This window comes from Tasmannia lanceolata, unplaced genomic scaffold, assembly GCF_043159265.1.
Source record: "Tasmannia lanceolata isolate RefF3 unplaced genomic scaffold, GAP_Taslan_0.1 ptg000008l, whole genome shotgun sequence".
NCBI lineage: Eukaryota > Viridiplantae > Streptophyta > Magnoliopsida > Canellales > Winteraceae > Tasmannia > Tasmannia lanceolata.
The window spans coordinates 5,631,585-5,653,387 of NW_027518685.1; the positions used below are offsets into that span (position 1 = coordinate 5,631,585).

The 21,803-nt window shown below is 40.4% G+C and overlaps 1 protein-coding gene, 1 long non-coding RNA gene and 1 pseudogene across 2 annotated transcripts; all 3 read left to right on the forward strand.

The window, feature by feature from the left end:
* Window positions 1–1,716: 1,716 nt before the first annotated feature.
* On the forward strand, window positions 1,717–4,593 carry LOC143882483 (putative disease resistance protein At4g27220). Its single transcript, XM_077385961.1, has one exon. It carries the CDS (start codon window positions 1,717–1,719, stop codon window positions 4,591–4,593), a length of 2,877 nt encoding a protein of 958 aa, XP_077242076.1.
* A 173-nt stretch (window positions 4,594–4,766) lies between these two features.
* Window positions 4,767–21,255, forward strand: LOC143884089 (uncharacterized). Its single transcript, XR_013252731.1, has 3 exons — window positions 4,767–4,921; window positions 20,708–20,745; window positions 20,845–21,255. It is a non-coding gene; the product is annotated as an uncharacterized LOC143884089 (long non-coding RNA).
* LOC143885575 (putative apyrase 1 pseudogene) lies at window positions 16,346–17,524 on the forward strand (annotated as a pseudogene).
* Window positions 21,256–21,803: the final 548 nt, after the last annotated feature.

The following is a 21,803-nucleotide window of genomic DNA, read 5'->3' on the forward strand; positions in this document are numbered from 1 at the left end:
GATTTTAACTAGGGAAACTTACACCATTCCAACAATGTATAGCTTAATCAAACTGATTTTCATGGTCTTTATATGAAGATGTTAATAAGAAAATTGTTAGGCGTTCAGAAAACAAAACTAATTAGAACAGAGTATATTTAAACATAATCCATACACTACAAGCATCATACACCCGCATTGGTGCCAGCAGTACACTTTTTAAGATGCTAGTATTCATCATCCGGCCCTTGATATTTGATCCGAAAGCAGTACAACTTTTAAGATGCTGCTGTTGGATCAAATATCAATGGCAGTACATCTGTCATACGCTGAATACGAGCATGTCTGCTCATTCATCATATAAATATCCTCCTTATAAAATGTTATGATCAATGACTTAGAGGGTGGGACATCTTAGGAGAGCAAGAATACATAGGTATCTTAATGGTGATGTCTTTGGGAAGAAATTTTATTATAAGAGAAGCTGGCAACAGTTCAGATAGATGTCAATGTAGCCTTGCGGTCATTGAAAAGATGGAAGTTTTTAGTCTTTATAACCTTGTAATTGTGAATAGTATGGGGCTCTAGAATCAATTTTTCCTGTTATAAGAGAATAGAACTCTATTCCAAAAAGCAGAAAAAATGATTTTTAGAAATAAGTTAAGAAACATGATTCTAATTATAGAAGCACTCCAAAGAATCAGAATTGATTCTGGCTTTTTGAATGAGAATCATGAGAATGGTTAAAGAACACACCCTTAATACTTAGGGAAGTGGTGGTGGGTTTAGAGTTTCAAGTAGGGTTTAAATTTGAAATAAGATGAATGTGGGAAAGGATGGAGCAAACATGTGTGCCTCACACATGTGCGAGATAGGTCAACAAATGACCAAATGCCCTTGGACACAAAATTACAGTATCATCCTCACTGCATCTCTCAGAAGTAAAAATAAAATAAAAGTAAACTAAACAAAATATGTTTCCAAAAAGTACACTTTAATAGATTAACACAAATTGTTCTTTACTTGCAGTCGTTAGATTATTTCCTTCTCTTTATGTTGTTCTATGCTTGCACTACGTGGAAGATTGCCTTCTCTTCTCTTTATTCTGTTCTTTACTTGCACTACATGGAAGATTTCCTTCTCTTTATGGAGTTCTTTACTTGTTCTTAGAGCAATTGAAGATACGTAAAGTCCTCTTGGTGAACCTCTCGTATTATATAAGCATCCCATCCTCCATGCATTCTCTCACATGGTGCAAGACTCTTCTAGCCAATTTGGATTCCTGCGACCGTTCTCCATTGCTAGTGGAATTCGGGTATTTCTTCTTATATCTCATGCTCTAAGATTCTCTTCTGTTGAGCTACGACAATAGGTACGCCAAAACCTTTCTTCCTTTTCTTCTTTCATCTTTCGTTTTGTTAGTTCCTGATTTACCTGCTGCGATTCCTTCCACCGTTATTTTATTCTTTGCTGTCTATCTTCTGTTCTTTGCATCGTTTCTTGCTGCTTTCATTTCTTTAATTCGATTTCCCCCCAAAAGCAACACACGCCATGGATTTTTTGTCTCCAATTATAGATATTGGAAGTAAATTATAGACTCCAATTGCACGGCATATTGGTTATCTTGTTCATTATAAAACGAATGTTAAGAATCTTACGAACAGAGTGAAAATATTGGAGGTGAGGAGAAACGATACCCAAAAATTAGTAGATGATGCGCGTAGGAGAGGAGAAGAAATGAGTGGTGAAGTGCAACTGTGGCTACAAGAAGTTGTTAACACTGAAAGAGAGGTGTCGAGATTCGATGATGGAGTGAAAGAGAACAAGAGATGTTTCAAGGGGTGGTGTCCCGATTTGGGCTACCATTATTCTCTCGGTAAACAAGCAAAGAAGAAGATGGCTGATGTTGATGACCTCCTAAAACGAGGGAATTTCAATCGCGTATCAATTCCTCGCCCTCCAAGCTTAGAATCCATGCCCGTTGGGGAATTTGAGGCTTTTGAATCCGCAAAATCAGTTATGGATCAGGTCAAAAAGGCATTAAAAGACGAGAGAATCAACATCATCGGGGTATATGGGATGGGAGGTGTTGGCAAGACGACCCTAGTGGAACACATAGCGAAGCAGTCTAAGAGTGAAAAGCTCTATGATGTGGTTGTAAAGGTGACTGTGTCCCAGAACCAAGACTTAAAGAGGATCCAAGGTGAACTTGAGGAGAAATTAGGCATGCAACTTAAAGAAGAGAATGTTGAAGCAAGAGCGAGTAGGTTGTTGGATAGATTAAAGCAAGAAAAAAGGATGCTCTTAATCTTGGACGATCTATGGGATAGATTGGACTTAACTAAGGCAGGAATCCCCTTCGGAGATAGCCATAAGGGCTGCCAAATTATAATGACAACACGAGACAAATATGTTTGTATCGCGATGAATTGCCAGGAAATGATAGAAGTCCAACTCCTATCTGAAGAGGATTCATGGGATCTGTTCAAAGAGAAAGCAGGTAATGTTGTTGAAACTGATGATGAAGTGCAGAGTTTAGCAAGGAATGTTGCTAAAGAATGCAAGGGTTTGCCTCTTGCAATTGTCACGGTTGCAAGCGCACTAAAAGGAAAGGGCTCATCAGTTTGGTCTAATGCACTACAAGAACTAAGAAGATCTAGTCCAAAGAACATAAAGGACGTTGATAAAAAGGTGTACTCTAGTCTTGAGCTGAGTTACAACTACATAGAAAGTGAGGAAGCAAAGTTGTGCTTCTTGTTTTGTTGTGTCTTTCCTGAAGATAATAACATTCATGTGGATAAATTGTTCTTATACATGACGGGGGAGAGGGTTTTCAAGGATGTCGACAATTTCAAGGAAGCAAGGGACAGAATGAATACCTTGGTTGACAAACTAAAGGATTCGTGCTTGCTGTTAAACAGTGACAAAAGGGGATGTGTAAAAATGCATGATGTGGTTAGAGATGTGGCCATATCGATCGCATCAAGAAGAGAGCATGGATTTGTAGTTAAAGTTGGGGTACAATTGGGAGAATGGCCAGAAAAGTTGGAACAATGCAAGAGGCTTTCACTGATGAAAAACTATATACGTGTGCTCCCTGAACAGCCAATATGCCCAAATCTCCAAACCTTATTACTACAACAAAATATTGGCTATTTGAAAGGAATCCCAAATAATTTCTTCCAACAAATGACAGAACTTTTAGTTTTGGATCTTCGTGGGACTGCTATTTCATCACTGCCGCCTTCACTATCATGCTCATCCAACCTCAGGACTTTGTGTTTAGATGGATGTTGGTATTTAAATAACTTATCTCCACTGAAGGAATTGGTGAATCTCGAAATCCTTAGCCTAAAAGAAAGTGGGATCGAAGAACTACCAATAGAAATAGGGGATTTGGCAAATCTGAAGCTTTTGGATCTCACAGGCACTAGAAGACTGAAAAGGGTGCCGCCCAATGTGATATCAAAGTTGCGTAAATTAGAAGAATTATATATGAGAAATAGCTTTAAAATGTGGGAGGTGAGAGGTAGCAGCGGTGATGGAAGTAATAATGCTAGCTTTGATGAGGTGGCATCTTTGTCTTGGCTGACCGTTCTATACATTGAGGTTGCAGACTTAAAATGTATTTCTCCAGACTTCTCTGTCCCTTGGGAGAATCTAACGAAATTTGGTATGCGCGTGTCAGATGACTGGGAATATAAAGTGTATATGCATGATTTCGGAAATTATATGGATATTAAGATAATGTCGTACCCAATTTGTAAGTGGGTAAAGGTTTTACTGGGAAGCAGCGAAGATATTGTCTTGAAGGGGGTTTGCACCAATATTACACACCTCCTGGATGATGAAGGTCGTGGTTTCAACAACTTGAAGAGCCTCACACTCAAATATTGCCACGAAATGGAACATATCGCCTTTCCACCAATTGCTTTCGGGAGATTGCAGCGATTGAGTATCTCGTTTATGGATAAGTTGGAGGAGGTTTTTGAGTATGAGGAGGGGATGATAGAAAAGAGCCATGCTATTATTCCTACACCACCTCTCTCTACTTTGGAAGAAATTTATTTATGTGTTCTACCCAAATTGACGAGTTTATGGAAGGGGGTGATGCCACCAACCGGAACCCTCTGCAACCTAAAGAAGCTCACTGTCTGGGAGTGCGACAGCTTGACATGTCTCTTCTCCCCTGTTCTTGCACGAAACCTTCAACAATTGGAGGAACTTGATATTGAATTCTGCTCAAAAATGGAGAAAATAATCTCAGATGAGGAGATGATGATAAGTGCATCAGAAGAAGAGCAGGAATTGGGAGTGGTAAACAAGCTGCTCCCTCGATTAAAGGCTATAGAATTATCGAAACTGCCAAAGCTTTGGAGTCTCTGCTACCACCGCAATAATAGAGGAGGAGGGTCCCATGTATCTCTCGATTTCCCTTCCTTGGAATCTATTGTGGTATATGATTGCTTCAATTTGAAGAGGCTTCCATTAGGGCCCCAAAGCGCACCTAAACTCAAAAGTTTTGAAGGAGCAGAAGCATGGTTTGAAGCGTTGGAGTGGGAGGACGAAGGCATCAAGTCACGCCTCCAACCTCTTTTGCTGCCCGGTAAGTGATCGTAATGACATTATGCATAAATTTCATTTCGTTTCCATTATTTTCTAATCATGTCTTATTCCTTTTGCACTCCCTTCCTTGCAGTGCGGCAGCAGCTGCAGCGGGAGCTGCGGCTGCGGCGGGAGCTGCCGCGGCCGCGGTTTCAGCTGTGGTGGCCGCGGTTTTAGCTGCGGCGGCTGCGGTAGAGGAGGAAGATTTTGACTGAGCGATCTAACCCATTGATATGTTTCATTACTTCTTCCCCTCACTCTCGTCTCCTTCTAAACCTAGCATGCTGTGGTCCCCATGGCTCCTCCAGGGTCGTCTACTCTCGCCTCCACAAATTCGGTAATCGGATGATCAACTTCTTCACAGCTTTCTTACATCTCTATTTCAACCATTTTCCTGTATTTATTTCCATCAAAATAATGGTTTATTTTTTTAAATATAGGCTACTGATATTTGCAACAATATCCTGAGTTTGATTCAACTTGACTAGATGTATCTGTGCTTTCAAAGCACTTAGCTTGAGTAGGGAAAATGATCTTTCTCTTCAATTTCTCATTATTCTCAACCTGAAATCAATCTAAAATGTTCTCTCTTTTAGCATTTTTCATGATCTTAGCATTTTGTAGCAAAATGATTTATTGAGCATCATGTTATGTTAACTTTGTTGAATAACCAATGGCATTGATCTTCCAGAATTAGTCACAGATCCCTTTTCCTTTTTCCTGGATGTGGCTTCATGGAGAAATGCAAACCCTAATTGACAAATTTGAGTGCAAAATAGTAAGACCAAAGACACTCCACAAGACTGATGGCATCTAACAACCTAGATTTGATGATGTCTGTGTCTGGAATGAAAGAGGCTCTAACTATAGCTGTAAAACGATTTTCTACTATTGTAAATGAAGATACATTGTGAAAGGCTATAGAGGCCAAACAGTCCGTGGTGTTGTTTTATGAGAACAAACCCTTCATATCTGAATTGGATCATCTGAATAATAAAATCCCCTCCGGTCTCCTGCCATTGTAAGACGAACAATGATTTTGTTGTTGGAATAAAATCCAATGCCCTCCATCTTCATTCATCCAATCTTTTGCCTAAATTAGAAATCTCTGCAAACCATGACTAACAAATCAGTTTCCTGATCTAAAATTAGAGAGACCCATTGAACTTGACTCCTTCACAAGCCTATTTCTCACCTTGAAGAAGCTTGTCCAACTTTATTTTATGTAAATTTCTTATGTCTGTCAATTTGCAATGCGTTTTTATTGTTCCAGTCAGTGGGTGATTTTCATTAGCAAAGTGTTGATTATATTATAAAGCAGGACCAGTATGTCATTATTTTGTTTCTTGATTATTTTGAAATGTGTTGGTTTGAATGGACAATCTTAATGCCATCTAGAGGGTTGAGTGCCATATACAAAAATTGGGAAACTCATTGTGCTGTTACGCCAAGCTCTAATGTCATGGTGTTAATTTCCTTAAAGGAGTGAAGAATAAGAACCTCTCCCATGCTTTTTTTTATATATATTATCTCCACAGAAGACTAGTGAAATCCCTATGAAATACTTGATTCTGTGTGTCCATCATACTACATTGAGTCTGACCCAATAATCTACCCAACAGCCCTCTATTGCTATAGCTTCACTGGCCTATTTCTCCAAACAAGATTGTTAACGGAAAACATCCCACCTGAGGCAGAGCACAAACGATCTGAATGCAACTAATTAATGTGAATATAATTTACTGTTTCTCAAACACAATAGTCCATTTAACCATGAGCTACAGCTAGCATAAGAAGTTCATACTGCGACATTGGCGTTCGGTTATAACGGAGAAGAAAACTCGCACACGCATTGCTCCGAGCTCCAAGATGGTCCCCGCTGCCGGATGGCTGGTTCAAATTGAATTTTGATAGGAGTTCTCTCGGCAATCTAGGTCGGGCGGGATTCGGTCGTCTGATTCGCGATGCAAACTGCCATCTCATCATGTCTTACTCGGGGGGTGTGATGCTATTGAAACTGAGGCGTTCGCTTTACTCTTTGGATTGCGGTGGCATGAGAAACAGAACTTGGGGCCTTTAATTGTTGAGGGGGATTCTGCCAATACCATTGCTTGGGCCTCGAATCGGTGCTGCAGGCCTTAGTGACTCCACAATATTCTTGAAGAAATTCAGGACCTGGATTGTGTTCTTCACACACAACTTACACATATGAGATGATCTGCTAATGACATGGCGGATGGATTGGCGAAGGCGGGTGTTGTTCTTCCTCACACTCACGTTGTGGTCCCGTCCCTATGGGGGAACCACCATGATGGGTTTTTGTGTCCATTGAATGTATTGTTGACTTTCTTTTTAAATCCTTATTTCTGTTGGGGCAACTTGTCCCCTTTTGTTACCGCTGTTTCGACTATGGAATAAAATTTTGTTACCTTTCAAAAAAAAAAAAAGTTTAAAGACTAGATAGACAACACCAAGTAATACTCTCTTAGAACACAAACAATGCAAGCTTAGTAAGTTGCTTCTTACAAGTTCCTTCTCTTGAAGCTGTGCTGTTTACTTAGACCATGATTCAACCATGAGAGCCAAATTCTAGCATTACAGAAGTGGCCAACAGTTCAAATTAAACAGGCAAAGGTCTATTAATCAACAGTGAGGATCATCTAATTGATCCAATTTTTGGTGAATGGATGTTTCCTCTTTCAGAAGCATTTATACAAGAAATAAAATGTCATGAAGTAAAAATAAAGACTAAGATTTTGGATCTTCACTATCAGTTTATGGGGTGCATGAGGGTAGAAAGAATTCGAGTGGGCAGAAATACGCGTGGGGCTCACTTGTTCAATGATCTAAATCTTTTATCTGTAAGGTCTTTGTATGGATGGTACATGCATCATCTAAAGATTCAAACCTTCCAATTTGTGGCCATGAACTGGACAATGAGAAAACAAAGAAGCAATGCTCTGTTACAAGTACAGTAGCATCAAATGGGAGAATAGAACCATGAATATTGTGTAGTTTTAAACATGTGCCGTCTAGATTAGGGGTGTCAATGGCCCCAAATTGTCCGATGGACCATCTGAATCCGAACTTAAATGTATGGGATCTAGACTCAATAGCAGTATCCACGGACACATTCGGGATCGTTATCATAGGATCTGAAATTATTTTTGTAAAACTCCTGACAAAATCCAATTTTATTTTTCCATTTTACAAAATTCGCTCCAATTTTTTCTAACTTCAAGTATTATTTGAGACGTATTTTAGTAAAATAAGTCATTATGTTTTTTTTTTTTTCAAACTATTCTTATTTTGTCATCTATCTTGAGTCACCCTCTTCTTTTAACCATAGTTTGAAAACTCTCATGTGTCATCGTCGACTCACCCAATTGATTCCCTCTTACCATGCCTGCAATAAGTTGGACCTACTAGGACACTCTGAAGTAGGATCTGAATAACATTTCAAATCTGATCCGAAGAAACCATGTGGGTCATAAACCTACAATGTGCTTGTAGCCCCATCCCACCTTAGCAAGTAAAAGGGATTCCCTACATCTTAGCCAACAGAAACTAAACACAAACCTTTTCTGAATGCATTTCATTCCTGAAGAAACAACAACTTCAAGATTCTTATCCTTCCAAAACAAATGGAAACATTGGTATTTAGAGTGGGAATGTACGAGAAAATCTCAGCTACATTTTACCCAGCAACAACTACATGGTACAAGAGTAATCTCAAGAGAAGAAATAAGAAGGAAACTCTAAACTATAGAAGCTGAAACTTGAAAGTCATGCACTCTGAACAGAAAACTCAAGGATGAATTCTCATCACTTTCTTCTCTATGAATTGCGGTCCTTCCATATCATCTTTGACACTGTAATTTTCTTCAGATCTCAATAGCTCCTCAATTTTGGTTTGTCACCCTCTGAGGCAGCCATCATCAACAAGATATCTACTGGGTGTATGTTCTGTTTTAAGAGAGTTTCCATCTTATCGTATGATCCCTCAACAGCAAGCATCCCCATATAGTTGAAATACTGCAACAGAGGAATATATTAGCTGCCATGAGAATGTTCCCATCATAAAACTGGACTCTTTTTGAAGTCATTTTCCCACGAGGTCTGGTAATTCCAATTTCTGTTCATTTATATTCTTAACTTAGGCTCTGTTTCTTTCAATGTAAAATGGGCGTAACACAAATTTTACACCTATTTTCAAATGGGAAAATGGGAGTAAAATATGTTTTATGTCCAATATACAAAGCCTTAGTAAAACTATTTTTCGCGACCAAAATCTAGAGCATGGATATGGACACAAGTATCCCATCTGTTGCATTCCATTCATATTTAGCAGTGATTTCAACTAGGGAAACTTACACCACTCCAACAATGTATAGCTTAATCAAACTGATTTTTATGGTCTTTATATGAATATGTTAATAAGAAAATTGTTAGGAGTTCAGAAAAATAACAAAACTAATTAGAACAGAGTATGGTTGAACATAATCCATATACTGAAGCATCATATACCCGCTAGTATTCATCATCTGGCCCTTGATATTTGATCCGACAGCAGTACATTTTTTAAGATGCTGCTGTTCGATCAAATATCAATGGCAGTACATCTGTCATACACTGAATATGAGCATGTCTGCTCATTCATCATAAAAATCTCCTTATAAAATGTTATGATCAATGACTTAGAGGGTGGAACATTTTAGGAGAGCAAGACACCTCATTTAGTTGATACATAGGTATCTTAATGGTGACGTCTTTGGGAAGAAATTTTTATAAGAGGAGCTGGCAACAGTTCAGATAAATGGAAGTTTTTAGTCCTTATAGCCTTGTAATTGTGAAAAGTATGGGGCTCTAGAATCAATTTCTCATGTTATAAGAGAATAGAACTATATTCCAAAAAATAGAAAAAATGATTCTAATTATAGAAGCACTCCAAAGAATGAGAATTGATTCTGGCTTAGAGTTTCAAGTAGAGTTTGAATTTGAAGTAAGAGGAAAGATGGAAAGGATGGAGATAACATGTGTGACTCACACATGTGCAAGATAGGTCAACAAAATGACCAAAATGCCCTTGGACACAAAATTACAATATCATCCTCACTACATCTCACAGAAGTTAAAATAAATTAAAAGTAAACTAAACAAAATATGTTTCCAAAAAGTAAACTTTAATAGACAGAGGCTTTGTTGAGTTGAGTTGAGTTGAGTTGAGTTGCTCTTTACTTGCAGTCGTTAGATGATTTCCTTCTCTTTATGTAGTTCTTTGCTTGCACTACGTGGAAGATTGCCTTCTCTTCTCTTTATTCTGTTCTTTACTTGCACTTCATGGAAGATTTCCTTCTCTTTATAGAGTTCTTTACTTGTTCTTAGAGCAATTGAAGAAACGTAAAGTCCTCTTGCTGAACCTCTCATATTATATAAGCATCCCATCATCCTTGCATTCTCTCACACGGTGCAAGACTCTTCTAGCTAATTTGGATTCCTGCGACCGTTCTCCATTGCTAGTGAAGTTCGGGTATTTCTTCTTATATCTCATGCTCTAAGATTCTCTTCTGTTGATCTACAACAATAGGTACGCCAAAACCTTTCTTCCTTTTCTTCTTTCATCTTTCGTTTTGTTAGTTCCTGATTTACCTGTTGCGATTCCTGCCACCATTATTTTACTTTTTGCTGTCTATCTTCTGTTCTTTGCATCGTTTCTTGCTGCTTTCGTTTCATTCGATTTCCCCCCAAAAGCAACACACGCCATATATTTTGTCTACAATTATAGATATTGGAAGTAAATTATTCACTCCAATTGCACGGCATGTTGGTTATCTTGTTCATTATAAAACGAATGTTAAGAATCTTACAAACAGAGTGAAAATATTAGAGGTGAGGAGAAACGATATACAACAATTAGTAGATGATGCGTGTGGCAGAGGAGAAGAAATGAGTGGTGAAGTGCAATTGTGGGTACAAGAAGTAGTTAATACTGAAGGAGAGGTGTCGAGATTCGATGATGGAGTGAAAGAGAACAAGAGATGTTTCAAGGGGTGGTGTCCCGATTTGGGCTACCATTATTCTCTCGGTAAACAAGCAAAGAAGAAGATGGCTGATGTTGATGACCTCCTAAAACGAGGGAATTTCAATCGCGTATCAAATCCTCGCCTTTCTCCGAGCTTAGAATCCATGCCCGTTGGGGAATTTGAGGCTTTTGAATCCGCAAAATCAGCTATGGATCAGGTAAAAAAGGCATTAAAAGAGAGAATCAACATCATCGGGGTATTTGGGATAGGAGATGTTGGCAAGACGACCCTAGTGGAACACATAGCGAAAAGCTCTATGATGTGGTTGTAAAGGTGACTGTGTCCCAGAACCAAGACTTAAAGAGGATCCAAGGTGAACTTGTTGAGAAATTAGGCATGCGACTTAAAGAAGAGAATGTTGAAGTAAGAGCGGGTCGGTTGTTGGATAGATTAAAGCAAGAAAAAAAGATACTCTTAATCTTGGACGATCTATGGGATAGATTGGACTTAACTAAGGTAGGAATCCCCTACAGAGATAGCCATAAGGGCTGCCAAATTATAATGACAACACGAAGATTAGATGTATGTACCAAGATGAATTTCCGGAAAATAATTGAAGTCAGAGTCTTATCTAAACAAGATTCATGGAATCTGTTCAAAGAGAAAGCCGGTGTTGTTGAAACTGATGAAGTTCAGAGTTTGGCAAAGGATGTTACTGAAGAATGCAAGGGGTTGCCTCTTGCAATTGTCACGGTTGCAAGGGCACTAAAAGGCAAGGGCTCACATGTTTGGAAAAATGCATTGCGAGAATTACAAACATCTTGTCCTGAGAACATAGAAAATGTGGATAAAGAGTTATACTCTCGTCTGGAGCTGAGTTACAACTACATAGAAGGTGAGGAAGCCAAATCCTGCTTCTTGTTTTGTTGTCTCTTTCCTGAAGATTATGACATCGAAGTACATTATTTGATGAGATACTTGGTGGGAGAGTTTTCACAAATGTAAACAACTTGGAAGTAGCATGGTATAAAACACAGACTTTGGTTGACAAACTTAAGGATTTGTGCTTGCTGTTAAACAGTGATGAAGAGGGCTGTGTAAAAATGCATGATGTGGTCAGAGATGTGGCCATATCGATCGCATAAAGAAGAGAGCATGAATTTCTAGTTAAAGCTGGGGTAAAATTGGAGGAATGGCCAGAAAAGTTGGAACATTGCAAGAGGCTTTCACTGATGCAAAACTATATTCGTGTGCTCCCTGAACAGCCAATATGCCCACTTCCCCAAACCTTATTACTATGTACAAAATATCACATTTGGGAGAAAGTCCCAAATAATTTCTTCAAACTAATTACAAAACTTTTAGTTTTGGATCTAAGTGGGACTGCTATTTCATCACTGCCACGGTCACTACCATGCTTATCCAACCTCAGGACTTTGTGTTTAGATGGATGCGATAGTTTATATAACACATCTCTAATAAAGGAATTGGTGAATCTCGAAATCCTTAGCCTAAGAGGAACTGGGATCGAAGAACTACCAATAGAAATAGGGGATTTGGCAAATCTGAAGCTTTTGGATCTTAAAGGCACCAGGAGACTGAAAAGGGTGCCGCCCAATGTGATATCAAAGTTGCGTAAATTAGAAGAATTATATGTGATAAATAGCTTTAATAAGTGGGAGGTGAGAGGTAGCACTGGTGATGGAAGTAATGCTAGCTTTGATGAGGTGGCATCTTTATCTCGGCTAAGCGTTCTATACATTGATGTTGCAGACTTAAAATGTATTTCTAGACTTCTCGGGCCCTTGGGAGAATCTAAAGAAATTTGGTATCTGCGTGTTGGATGATAAAGTGGATATGGATGATTTCGGAGAGGGAAATGATATCTGCGCCAAGTGTTTCAATAAACAGGCGCTCGACTTGTTTGTCGTGTAGTATTTAAAGGGTTTAAAGAGCTTTTTGAGAACCGTAATATCCTCTAAAATCCCTTACACTACGACAAGACAAACAAGTGGAGCGCCTGTTTGTTGAAACAGCTTGGCGCAGATATCATTTCCCTTTCGAGAATTATATGGATATTAAGATAATGTCAAACCCTATTTGTAAGTGGGTAAAGGTGTTACTGGGAAGAAGTGAAAATATTATCTTGGAAGGGGTTTGCACCAATATTACACACCTCCTAGTTGAGGAAGGTCGTCGTTTTAACAACTTGGAGTGCCTCTATCTCTACGGCTGCGATGAATTGGAACATATCACCGTACGACCAAATGCTTTTGGGAGATTGCAATTTTTGAAAATCAGTCGAGCGGATAAGTTAGAGGAGGGATCATAGAAATGAGCCATCCTATTCCTACACCGCCTCTCTCTACATTGGAAGAAATTGAATTAATAGCTTTGCACAAACTTAGTAGTTTATGGAAGGGGGTCATGCCACCAACTGGAACCCTCCAAAACGTAATAAAGCTCCATGTATTTGAGTGCGGGAACTTGAGATGCCTCTTCTCCCCTATTCTTGCACAGAGCCTTCAACAATTGAAGGTACTTTCTGTTGGAAAAAGTTGAGGGTACTGTTGTTGATAGAAAACAGAAACTTGTTGCTTCAAGGCGTGATATCACTTTCCTTAAGACAAGATTCGCCCCCACTAGTAGTGTGCAAAGGGGATCCGCGAATTGCCTCCAAGATACAATGAAGCCTAGTAGGGAAGCCCTACTAATGTTTGATGACGCGTAGCACTAGCGGAATCAAACCCGAAATGCCCTTCCGAAATTTCAAGCCTTAGAGAAATTTCTAGATAATGTTTCTGCAGAAAAACAGTATCTAGAACAGTAAAGAAAAGAAAAACAGTATGTAGAAATACTTGGGGATTTTGTAGGAGTGTAGAAGAGAGTGTAAAGTCTGTCAGAATTGTCAATTCGTTTTTCTATATGAAATGACCGAATTCTGCACATTTTGTAGACCACCTGGTGTCTTTTCAGTGTGAAAAACACCTCTACAGGGCACCTTTCCAGAATGTTTGAAATCTGACCGTTAGATCGCACCCATTGATATTGAACGGTCCTGATCGATCCTAGATGTGACTGTTGGTTTGAGTAAAACCTCTCTCCAACCCAGTCATCGTTAGATCAACCATCTATGGTGTGGATCGCACCCCCTTGGCTCTTGACCGTTGGGGGAAGGGACACAACCCATTTGATCACACTCTTTGACCGTTGCCTAAAAAAGCGCATAAAAAAGCGCCAATAAAGCGCCACTATGCGCCCTATAGCCCATTGCCCACGCCGCGCGTGCGCGTGTGCGAACGGTGCGTTGCACCGTCCCGCGGGTCCAACCATGGGTTCAACCCAATGTGCAATCAAACAAGTAATAGAAAAGTGTAGTGCTTTATAAGCCCTTCTCTTTCTTTTCTCTCATCCGGTACGGGACTATCTTTTCAACTACACTTCTACATCCTTTCACCTTCCAAAACCTACGACGCCTAACCATCTAAGGGTGCCACGGGTTAAAGAATCTTCTCTCTTGGAACTTAGCACGAGGCCTCCAACACCAAAGCTCACCGAAACTTGAAAAAATCGTAGGAGAAGAAGCATGGTTTGAAGGGTTGGAGTGGGAGGACAAAAGCATCAAGTCACGCATCCAACCTCTTTTTTATCCTGCAAATGACTGGTAACCACAGGGGAAAATGGAGGTGAGTGTTCCAAAATTGAAATATCAGTGCAGGAAAATCTAAGGCAGGGTGTTGGGAAATTTGCCTTATTTCCCACCCACCGTGGGTTACTTGGGTGGGAAGTCAAGAGGCAAAAAGGAAAGCTACCTTTTTAGGTTTTGGGGAAAACCTAAATACCAAAAGCGTGTGTTTTCTCTTGGGGAAGGACGGCAAGAGAGGACGAGTGAAGTCTCTTTTGGGTGTGTCGGCTGCCCAAGAGAGGTTAGAGAAAGAGAGAGAGAGAGAGAGAGAGAGAGAGAGAGAGAGAGAGAAAGGAAGGAAGAAGAAGAAGAAGAGAAGTGGTTTCTTCCTCGGGGTTTCTTCTTGGGTTTTTCTTGGGTTTTCTCTTGTGGGTTTCTCTCGGGTTACTCTTGTACGGTCTTGGGTTTGAGAAGCAAGGAAAGGGTTGCGGGTTGGTGGGTTTGAGATTAATCCATTGTAATCCTTGTATTTTATTTTTCTCATAGTGGAAGATCGTGTTTCTTGCCCGTGGAGTAGGCTTGGCCGAACCACGTAAAATCTTGGTGTTCATCTTGTGGCTTGATTTGTTTACTTTTATCTTTTCCGTTAAATTTGTGCACGATCGGATCGGATTGTGTAGACACCCCATTTTGACCGTGCCCTGCACCTCCTTGTTTTGTGCATAACTTTTTCAAATCAATGTGTATGGACCCTTTTGTGAGCACCGAGTTAAGAGTCGGTGAAAGGTTATCTCCCTTTTGTTTTCAGTCTTTGAGTCTCGTAATGTTATTCTGTTGTTTTACCCTTGTGAATACCATTTTAAAATCAAAACCCAAAAATTTGCTTTTTCTTATTTTCGGGCCGGCCAAAATGTGTTGTCTTGTCAGCTTTGCCATTCGTGTGACAAGCACACTCTGCCAAAGAGGGGCATCTGTAGACACCCCATTTTGACCGTGCCCTGCACCTCCTTGTTTTGTGCATAACTTTTTCAAATCAATGTGTATGGACCCCAAATTACACCCTAGGCTAGCTTAGGGCCCCTGTAAAATTTCGTCAAGATCTATGCACGTTTGCTTAGCGAACGAGCTAAGGCAGTGTCTTGGTGCAAGTTCAGAAGGGGGAGGGGTTAAATACGTCATTTCCCATGTGAAAAGAGGGCACTCTTAGCAATTTTACGTTGCTTCCTTCACAAGCAATCTTTTATGGCCACTAGATCAAATCAAAGGGTTTAGATTAAGAGAGAGAAGAGAAGTTTCTTGCCCCCATTTTCTACTTGGACCCCCCTGTTAATATAAAAAAAATAGTGAGAAATGCCTTGAAGGGGGTTGTCCAAACGAAAAAGGGGGAGGGGGGGGGGGCTCAAATATATCATTTGCCTTACATAACCCATCGAATTAGGGTTGCAAAGGAGGGGGATTGATTTTTCTTTTTTTTTTTTTTTTTTTTTTGGGGAGAGGAAACCCTAGCTGCAGAAAACATAGATGAGAGAAGAGGAGAAAACCCGTCTTCTCCACCCATCAGCTCCAACACGAACACCACCACCTCCATCTCCTCTGCCACATTTTTTTCCACCAAACCCCCTTATCCTCCGGTCGGATTCTCGCCGGAATCCGACCATCCATCATTTTCCTTTGCAAACCCACCATCATCTCCCACCAAACCTCCGGCCATCAGCACCACCTCCACCACCCCATCTGTAACCCTCAAATCCTGTCCCCTGTTTTTGCCCCCTTTCCACCTCCGGCAAACCCATTGATTCCGGCAAGCTTGCCGGAATCCGATCAAACCCACACCATCCGATCTCCCATCTCCTCTCTTCTCCCAAACCCTAACTCCCCGAACCCTAATTCCTGCAACGATACCGCCCAAATTCGACCCACCCCTCTCCCTCGTTTCGTTGCAGCAGAAGAGGGAGATCGCATCTTAGTATCTCACCCCCTTTCTCAAAAATCTATCTTTCATTTCAATCTATCTCTCTCTCTGTATCGATTCGAGAGAGATTGGAATTTCAAAATTCAAGATCCAGATCTTCTCCCACAATACTCTGGCTAAAATCCGAGAAAGAAGCTGGAGCCTCTACAGGAATTCTCCCATTCCCTAAAGGCTCCATCCAACGGCCAGATTAGGTACCGATCTCCCTCCTCCTTAGAACTCGAAAACCAGACCCAATCTTCCTCATTCGCCTCCTCCGATCACCAGGAAAAAATGAAACGATCTCGTCAAGAACCCCTCCCAAACAAGATCTACAGATTCCGAAGCGTAATCCTCGTAGTTTCAATCCCTCCCCTCCTCATCTCCTTTGTCATCTTCCTCATACCCCGCATTCCCGACGGTATAATCTCCTCCTCTTCTTCTGATGATTCCATGTCTGTCCTCGATGGCCGAAGGCCGTTGCGGAGAGCTGCGTCCAAGAGCTATGCTGTTATATTTGATGCTGGGAGCTCTGGAAGCAGGGTTCATATTTATTGCTTTGATGAGAATTTGGATCTACTTCCTATTGGCAAAGAGCTTGAGTTCTTCAAACAGCTAAAACCAGGTTTGAGTGCATATGCTAGCAATCCCCAGGTTGCTGCAGAGTCACTTAAGTCTCTTTTGGTGGAAGCTGAAAATGCTGTTCCACAAGAGTTGCGTCACAAGACACCAGTCAGAGTTGGGACAACTGCAGGTCTGAGGGCATTGGAAGGTGATGCATCTGATAAGATTTTGCAAGCGGTCAAAGATTTTCTTGAAGACAAGAGCTCATTGAAATTCCAATCAGACTGGGTCACTGTTCTTGATGGAACTCAGGAAGGCGCCTTTCAGTGGGTCACTATAAACTATCTGTTAGGGAATTTGGGAAAGAGATACTCAAATACAGTTGGAGTGGTTGATCTTGGAGGTGGGTCTGTCCAGATGGCATATGCTATTTCAGAGAAGGATGCTGCAAAGTCTCCAAGAATGACAGATGGGGAGGATTCATATGTGAAGGAATTGTTTCTTAAGGGCACCAAATATTATCTTTATGTTCACAGTTACCTGCGCTATGGTTTATTAGCAGCTCGAGCAGAGATTCTGAAGGGTGTGGAGGGCTCTGATAATTCATGCATTTTGGATGGCTATCATGATTGCTATCGACGAGATGGAAATCCAAGCTGCCAAGAAATGACAGAGAAGGAGAGTCCCTTGAAGCTGATCGTGAAGCCAAGGATCCCACCTCAGGAATCTCAGTTTACCATGATGGTAATGTTAGCACCGCTTCCTCACCTAGCCTAATCACATTCTGATGCTTACTTAATCCATGCTTGTCAATTCCTTCGGCTGATTTTTGAGAATTATGGTAATATCTTCACAGTTTGTTAAATACCAAGGACCATATCATTTCTGAGGTAATTTTCTCATCACCCTGTTAATTCCCTTTCTTTTAATCGAGTTATTTGATTTTCCAAAACCAATGTTGTTGTTTCATTGTACGCTAATTTTTGGTTTTTGAACTTCAAATTCTACATTTTGGATTTCGTCACTGATGTTTTGATCGAGGAAATGCTTTTCAATAGCAAGGACCTTGCTAAAAATTAATGAAATTCATGCCCGTCTTGCTAGTCTCTGGTTTTATATTGCTTTGCCATTTTTTGCTTCAATTTCTCAGCACAACCGGATGTCAAGTAAGTCTGGGAATTCAGGGGACTGGTTATGCCCCTAATCCAAATTGCTAAATCCCATAGATGATAAGGAGAATCCCTTTTGTCTGTTTCTTTGAGAAATGATATTACCATAGTCATGTTTTATTCGACTACACTTTTTCAGCTTGCGAGAAATTTTAGGGAAGGGCAAGGGGACTACTTGGCACCCCTTTACCCTTCTCGTCCTTCTCATACTTGAATTTCTCATGAGGTTTAGAGATTCCTCCTTTTTCTAGAAGGTTCAGATATTCCATCTTCTTCCGGGTCATTTCTGCTTATAGTGTTTAGGGGTTCATCCTTTTTCGGGACTATTCTTCGCACGTTCCTCGGGATCCTTTTCGAGTTTCAGGATCGCCATCGATTTTGGGAACACTTTGTCGGGCTTTGGCAACGATGGAACGTTTCTTGAGCCAGCCTCTTCCCCTTCCTGCCTTAGAGTTTTCGCAGGTTAAGGATTTCTCTCCTCTTAGAGTGTTTAGCCAGTTAGGACCCTTCTTAAGTGGCTGATCGTTTAGTAGATCTTCTTTTAGAGTTTTTTATCTGTCCCCTTTTGTTTAGAAGTTTACCCTTAGGGTTAGAAGCTTTTTCATCCCTTGTTTGTTTAGGGTTTTCCCTCGCGAGTCAGATATCGTCTCCTTTGGAGATTGATTAGGGTTCTTTAGTTTTGTTTTCGTCTCTTCGAGATTGTTCTTTTCTTTGGGTTTTTAGTCCTCCCTGTTTTGATTTCTTTCCCCTTAGGCTTTAGGGATCCCGTTTCCCTCCAAATATACCGCGATATGGTGGGTAAGGAGGCTCTTCTATCGGATCCCCTTTAGCCGAAGGGTGTTAACACACCTTTTAATCGTCAAAAATATAAAAGCACTTCAAAAACATTTGAAAACATCAAAAACTTTTAAAAAATCTAAAATATTGAGTTTTATAGCGTATTAGGAAAGTTCGTTTCGAACTACGTTGGCTTGATCCTCTTCTAAGAGGTACGTAGTGCAGCTTGAGATTCTTATCTCAGGTCCGGCCAAACTTTGTAAATAAATGTTTTAACCTTTTTTTTCTTCAAAACTTTATTTTTAACAAAAATCTTCCTCTAGAGTTAGGGCTTTGTCCTAGATAGAGAGTTTTAGAGTTTTGGTTTTGTCTTTGATTTGTTTGTTTGTTGTGTGTTTGTTTTAGAGTTAGGGGTTTGTCCTAGAGTTCTAGGGGCGCCTCCGTCCGGTCAGTTGGCGATCCACATCGCCGACTGATGACTAGAATAAGATGCGTTAGTGATCCCATCGTTTTCCTTAGGAAACACAGCCTAGTTACACATAGGTTGTAGGAACCACCTGCATTAGCTTATGGTTAACCTGCATTTAGTTAGGGCATATAGGGTGTCCTAAAATCTACAATTCACTGGAATTTAAATAATCGTTCAAGAAACTTTAATAACTGGTCCGGTCTTTTAGATCGAGTCTAGAATAGAGGTCTAGGTGTCTTAGGCATCATAGTTTAGAATAGGTGCGAAGAACTACGTTGCCTTGATTCTCGTGGAGGCGGGGATACGTAGGCTTCTTTGGATGAATACCAGGCCATCCGAGGACTCGGGCTTAATCATTTAGAGTCTTAGGATTTGCTGTGTTGTTATTGTATGTTTTGATGTGTTTTCTTATTCTCTTGTACTGATCCTATACCTTTAGCTGTAGCTTGCATGTGTTTGCACATCAGAACTTAGACACCCATTAGGCATATCACTCATAACCTAGTTATCATTTATTTCGATTCTTTTGTGTGTGCTTATTTTCATCTCCGAGACATGCATGATTAGATAGACGTTTTCTCGGAGATGTGTGTTCCCATTTCATATGATTTTCGCTTGAAACTCTTCAAGGTTAATAATAAATGGCATAAGAGACCAAGTGTTCGCACTCGGGCGATTTGGGGGCGCTCTTCGGACCTTCTCCATTCGTCATCAGGCACAGACCTTTTGTATCTCTGGTTATCCATTGCAAACAGAGCATTTGTTTTGGTTCCATGGCGGGTCCATGGATGGCGACTCTGAGTTATTTTTAGATATATCTTGGTTTCGAGCCCTGGCTCCGGATCAGGATGTATCTCTTTCTTTTTATATCGCCACTCATGCTATGCTGTGAGGGTGGCTACAGTTTCGAGAGTTCCTTGGTAGAGCTCTCCTTCACGTTGTGGAGATCTTAGAGGATTGCAGGAGGGATCACGCGTCCCTCGGCACCGTCCTCGGATCGGGGTCCACAGATTGCCCAGCGGATTTTCTCAACATAGGGCTATGGGATTGAGACAGAGTATTCCTCCTCTCTGGATGAGTCGGATCTGGAAGCTAGTGAAGAAGACCAACTTCATCAGAAGAAAGCACTGCTCCTCCATCAAAGGAAATCAAAATCCCCACAGGTTCAGAAGTTGAGGAAAGAGTCAGAGAGCAAGAAAGTTTAGCCAGAAGATAAAAGACTTCTTAGATCGTTAGGGTTTTAATTTCCAATGAGTATGGGGATCAAGTCTAGAGTTCATGTGTATTCTCTCTTGTTTTGAGTTTAGTTATAAAAGGTATCATGTCCTTGGTTGTTCTGCCCTTTAGGCATTGTCTTAAGGATTGGAGAGGGGTCTTGTTCCTTTTATTGTATCATCCTTCTTTTATCAATATACTGGTAGGAGTCTGCCTAACCCCAGCTTACCAATCAAAAAAAAAACCACATAATCAGTATGAGAGAAGTTTCAATTCCTTTCATTTCTTATTTAATAATGAGTTCTGCCTTTTGCATTCCCTTTCTTGCAGGTACTCTTTTCATAAGAAGACATAATTGAAATCCCAATGTAAGTACATTGATATCGTGCGGGTAGATTTGATAGATCTAATCCATTGATGTTTTTCATCACTTCTTCCCCTCACCATCTTCTCCATTTGGATAGAAGATTATGTCTCCGTTGTCAGCCGCAACCGTGAAGATACACCCCCGACTGCTGATCCGATTCGCAGCCACAAATTCGTTAATCGGACGATCGAGTGGCTCCTTCACCAAGCAGATCTGTCGATCATCCCTGTCCATGGCTCCTCCCGGTTGTCTACTCTCGACTTCAACCAAAAGTTGATGCTGATGCAAGCTTCCTTTGAAGATTAATTTCTCTCAGACCTTTTTTTTTTTTTTTTGGAAATGGAAACAATGTTGTTTCTTCAGAGCTTTGTTACCACTGTATTTTAGCCATTTCCTGGATTTATTAGCATCAAAATAATGCGTTTTCTGCATTTAATATACTGTTGGGTCTCTCTGTAATGTGAATAAAGTCTCACCATTTTTAATCCAATAGGGAGTTGAGCTTGCATTTAATATATTGTTGGGTCTATCTGCATTTAATATATTTTAGACAGGGAGTTGAGCTTGAGGAATAGGGGAAAACTGGATTATTATAGAGTTTACCTCATGTTCATCTAACCGCGATGAGACTGAGGAGATTCTGAGACTGATGAGGTTCTGATGAGTCAAAACAACCTATGTTGTACAATAGAAGACCAGGAATCCAACCTTCACCTGACCAATATTAGTCCTGTTCAGATTACTATCAGTATCAATTGCTGCCATGATCTACCCAAAGTGCTCATCCTGCACAATCTGATCTTTTAATAACTCAAATCTAAACCCATTCATAATCATTCAATTCGTAAGTTTTCTTTCCACCACAAACATCAACTCTTTAGCTCCTCAGTATTCCTTTGCTTATACATTAGAAACATCTACTCTTTAGCTCCTCAAATGTTGGAGTGGGAAGACTAAAGTCTCATGTCACGCCTCCAACCTCTTTTTAGGAGCTGCCATTCAATTTGTAAGTTTCCTTTCCTTTCCTTTCTATTTTTAAAGAAGAACTGGGTTATATGC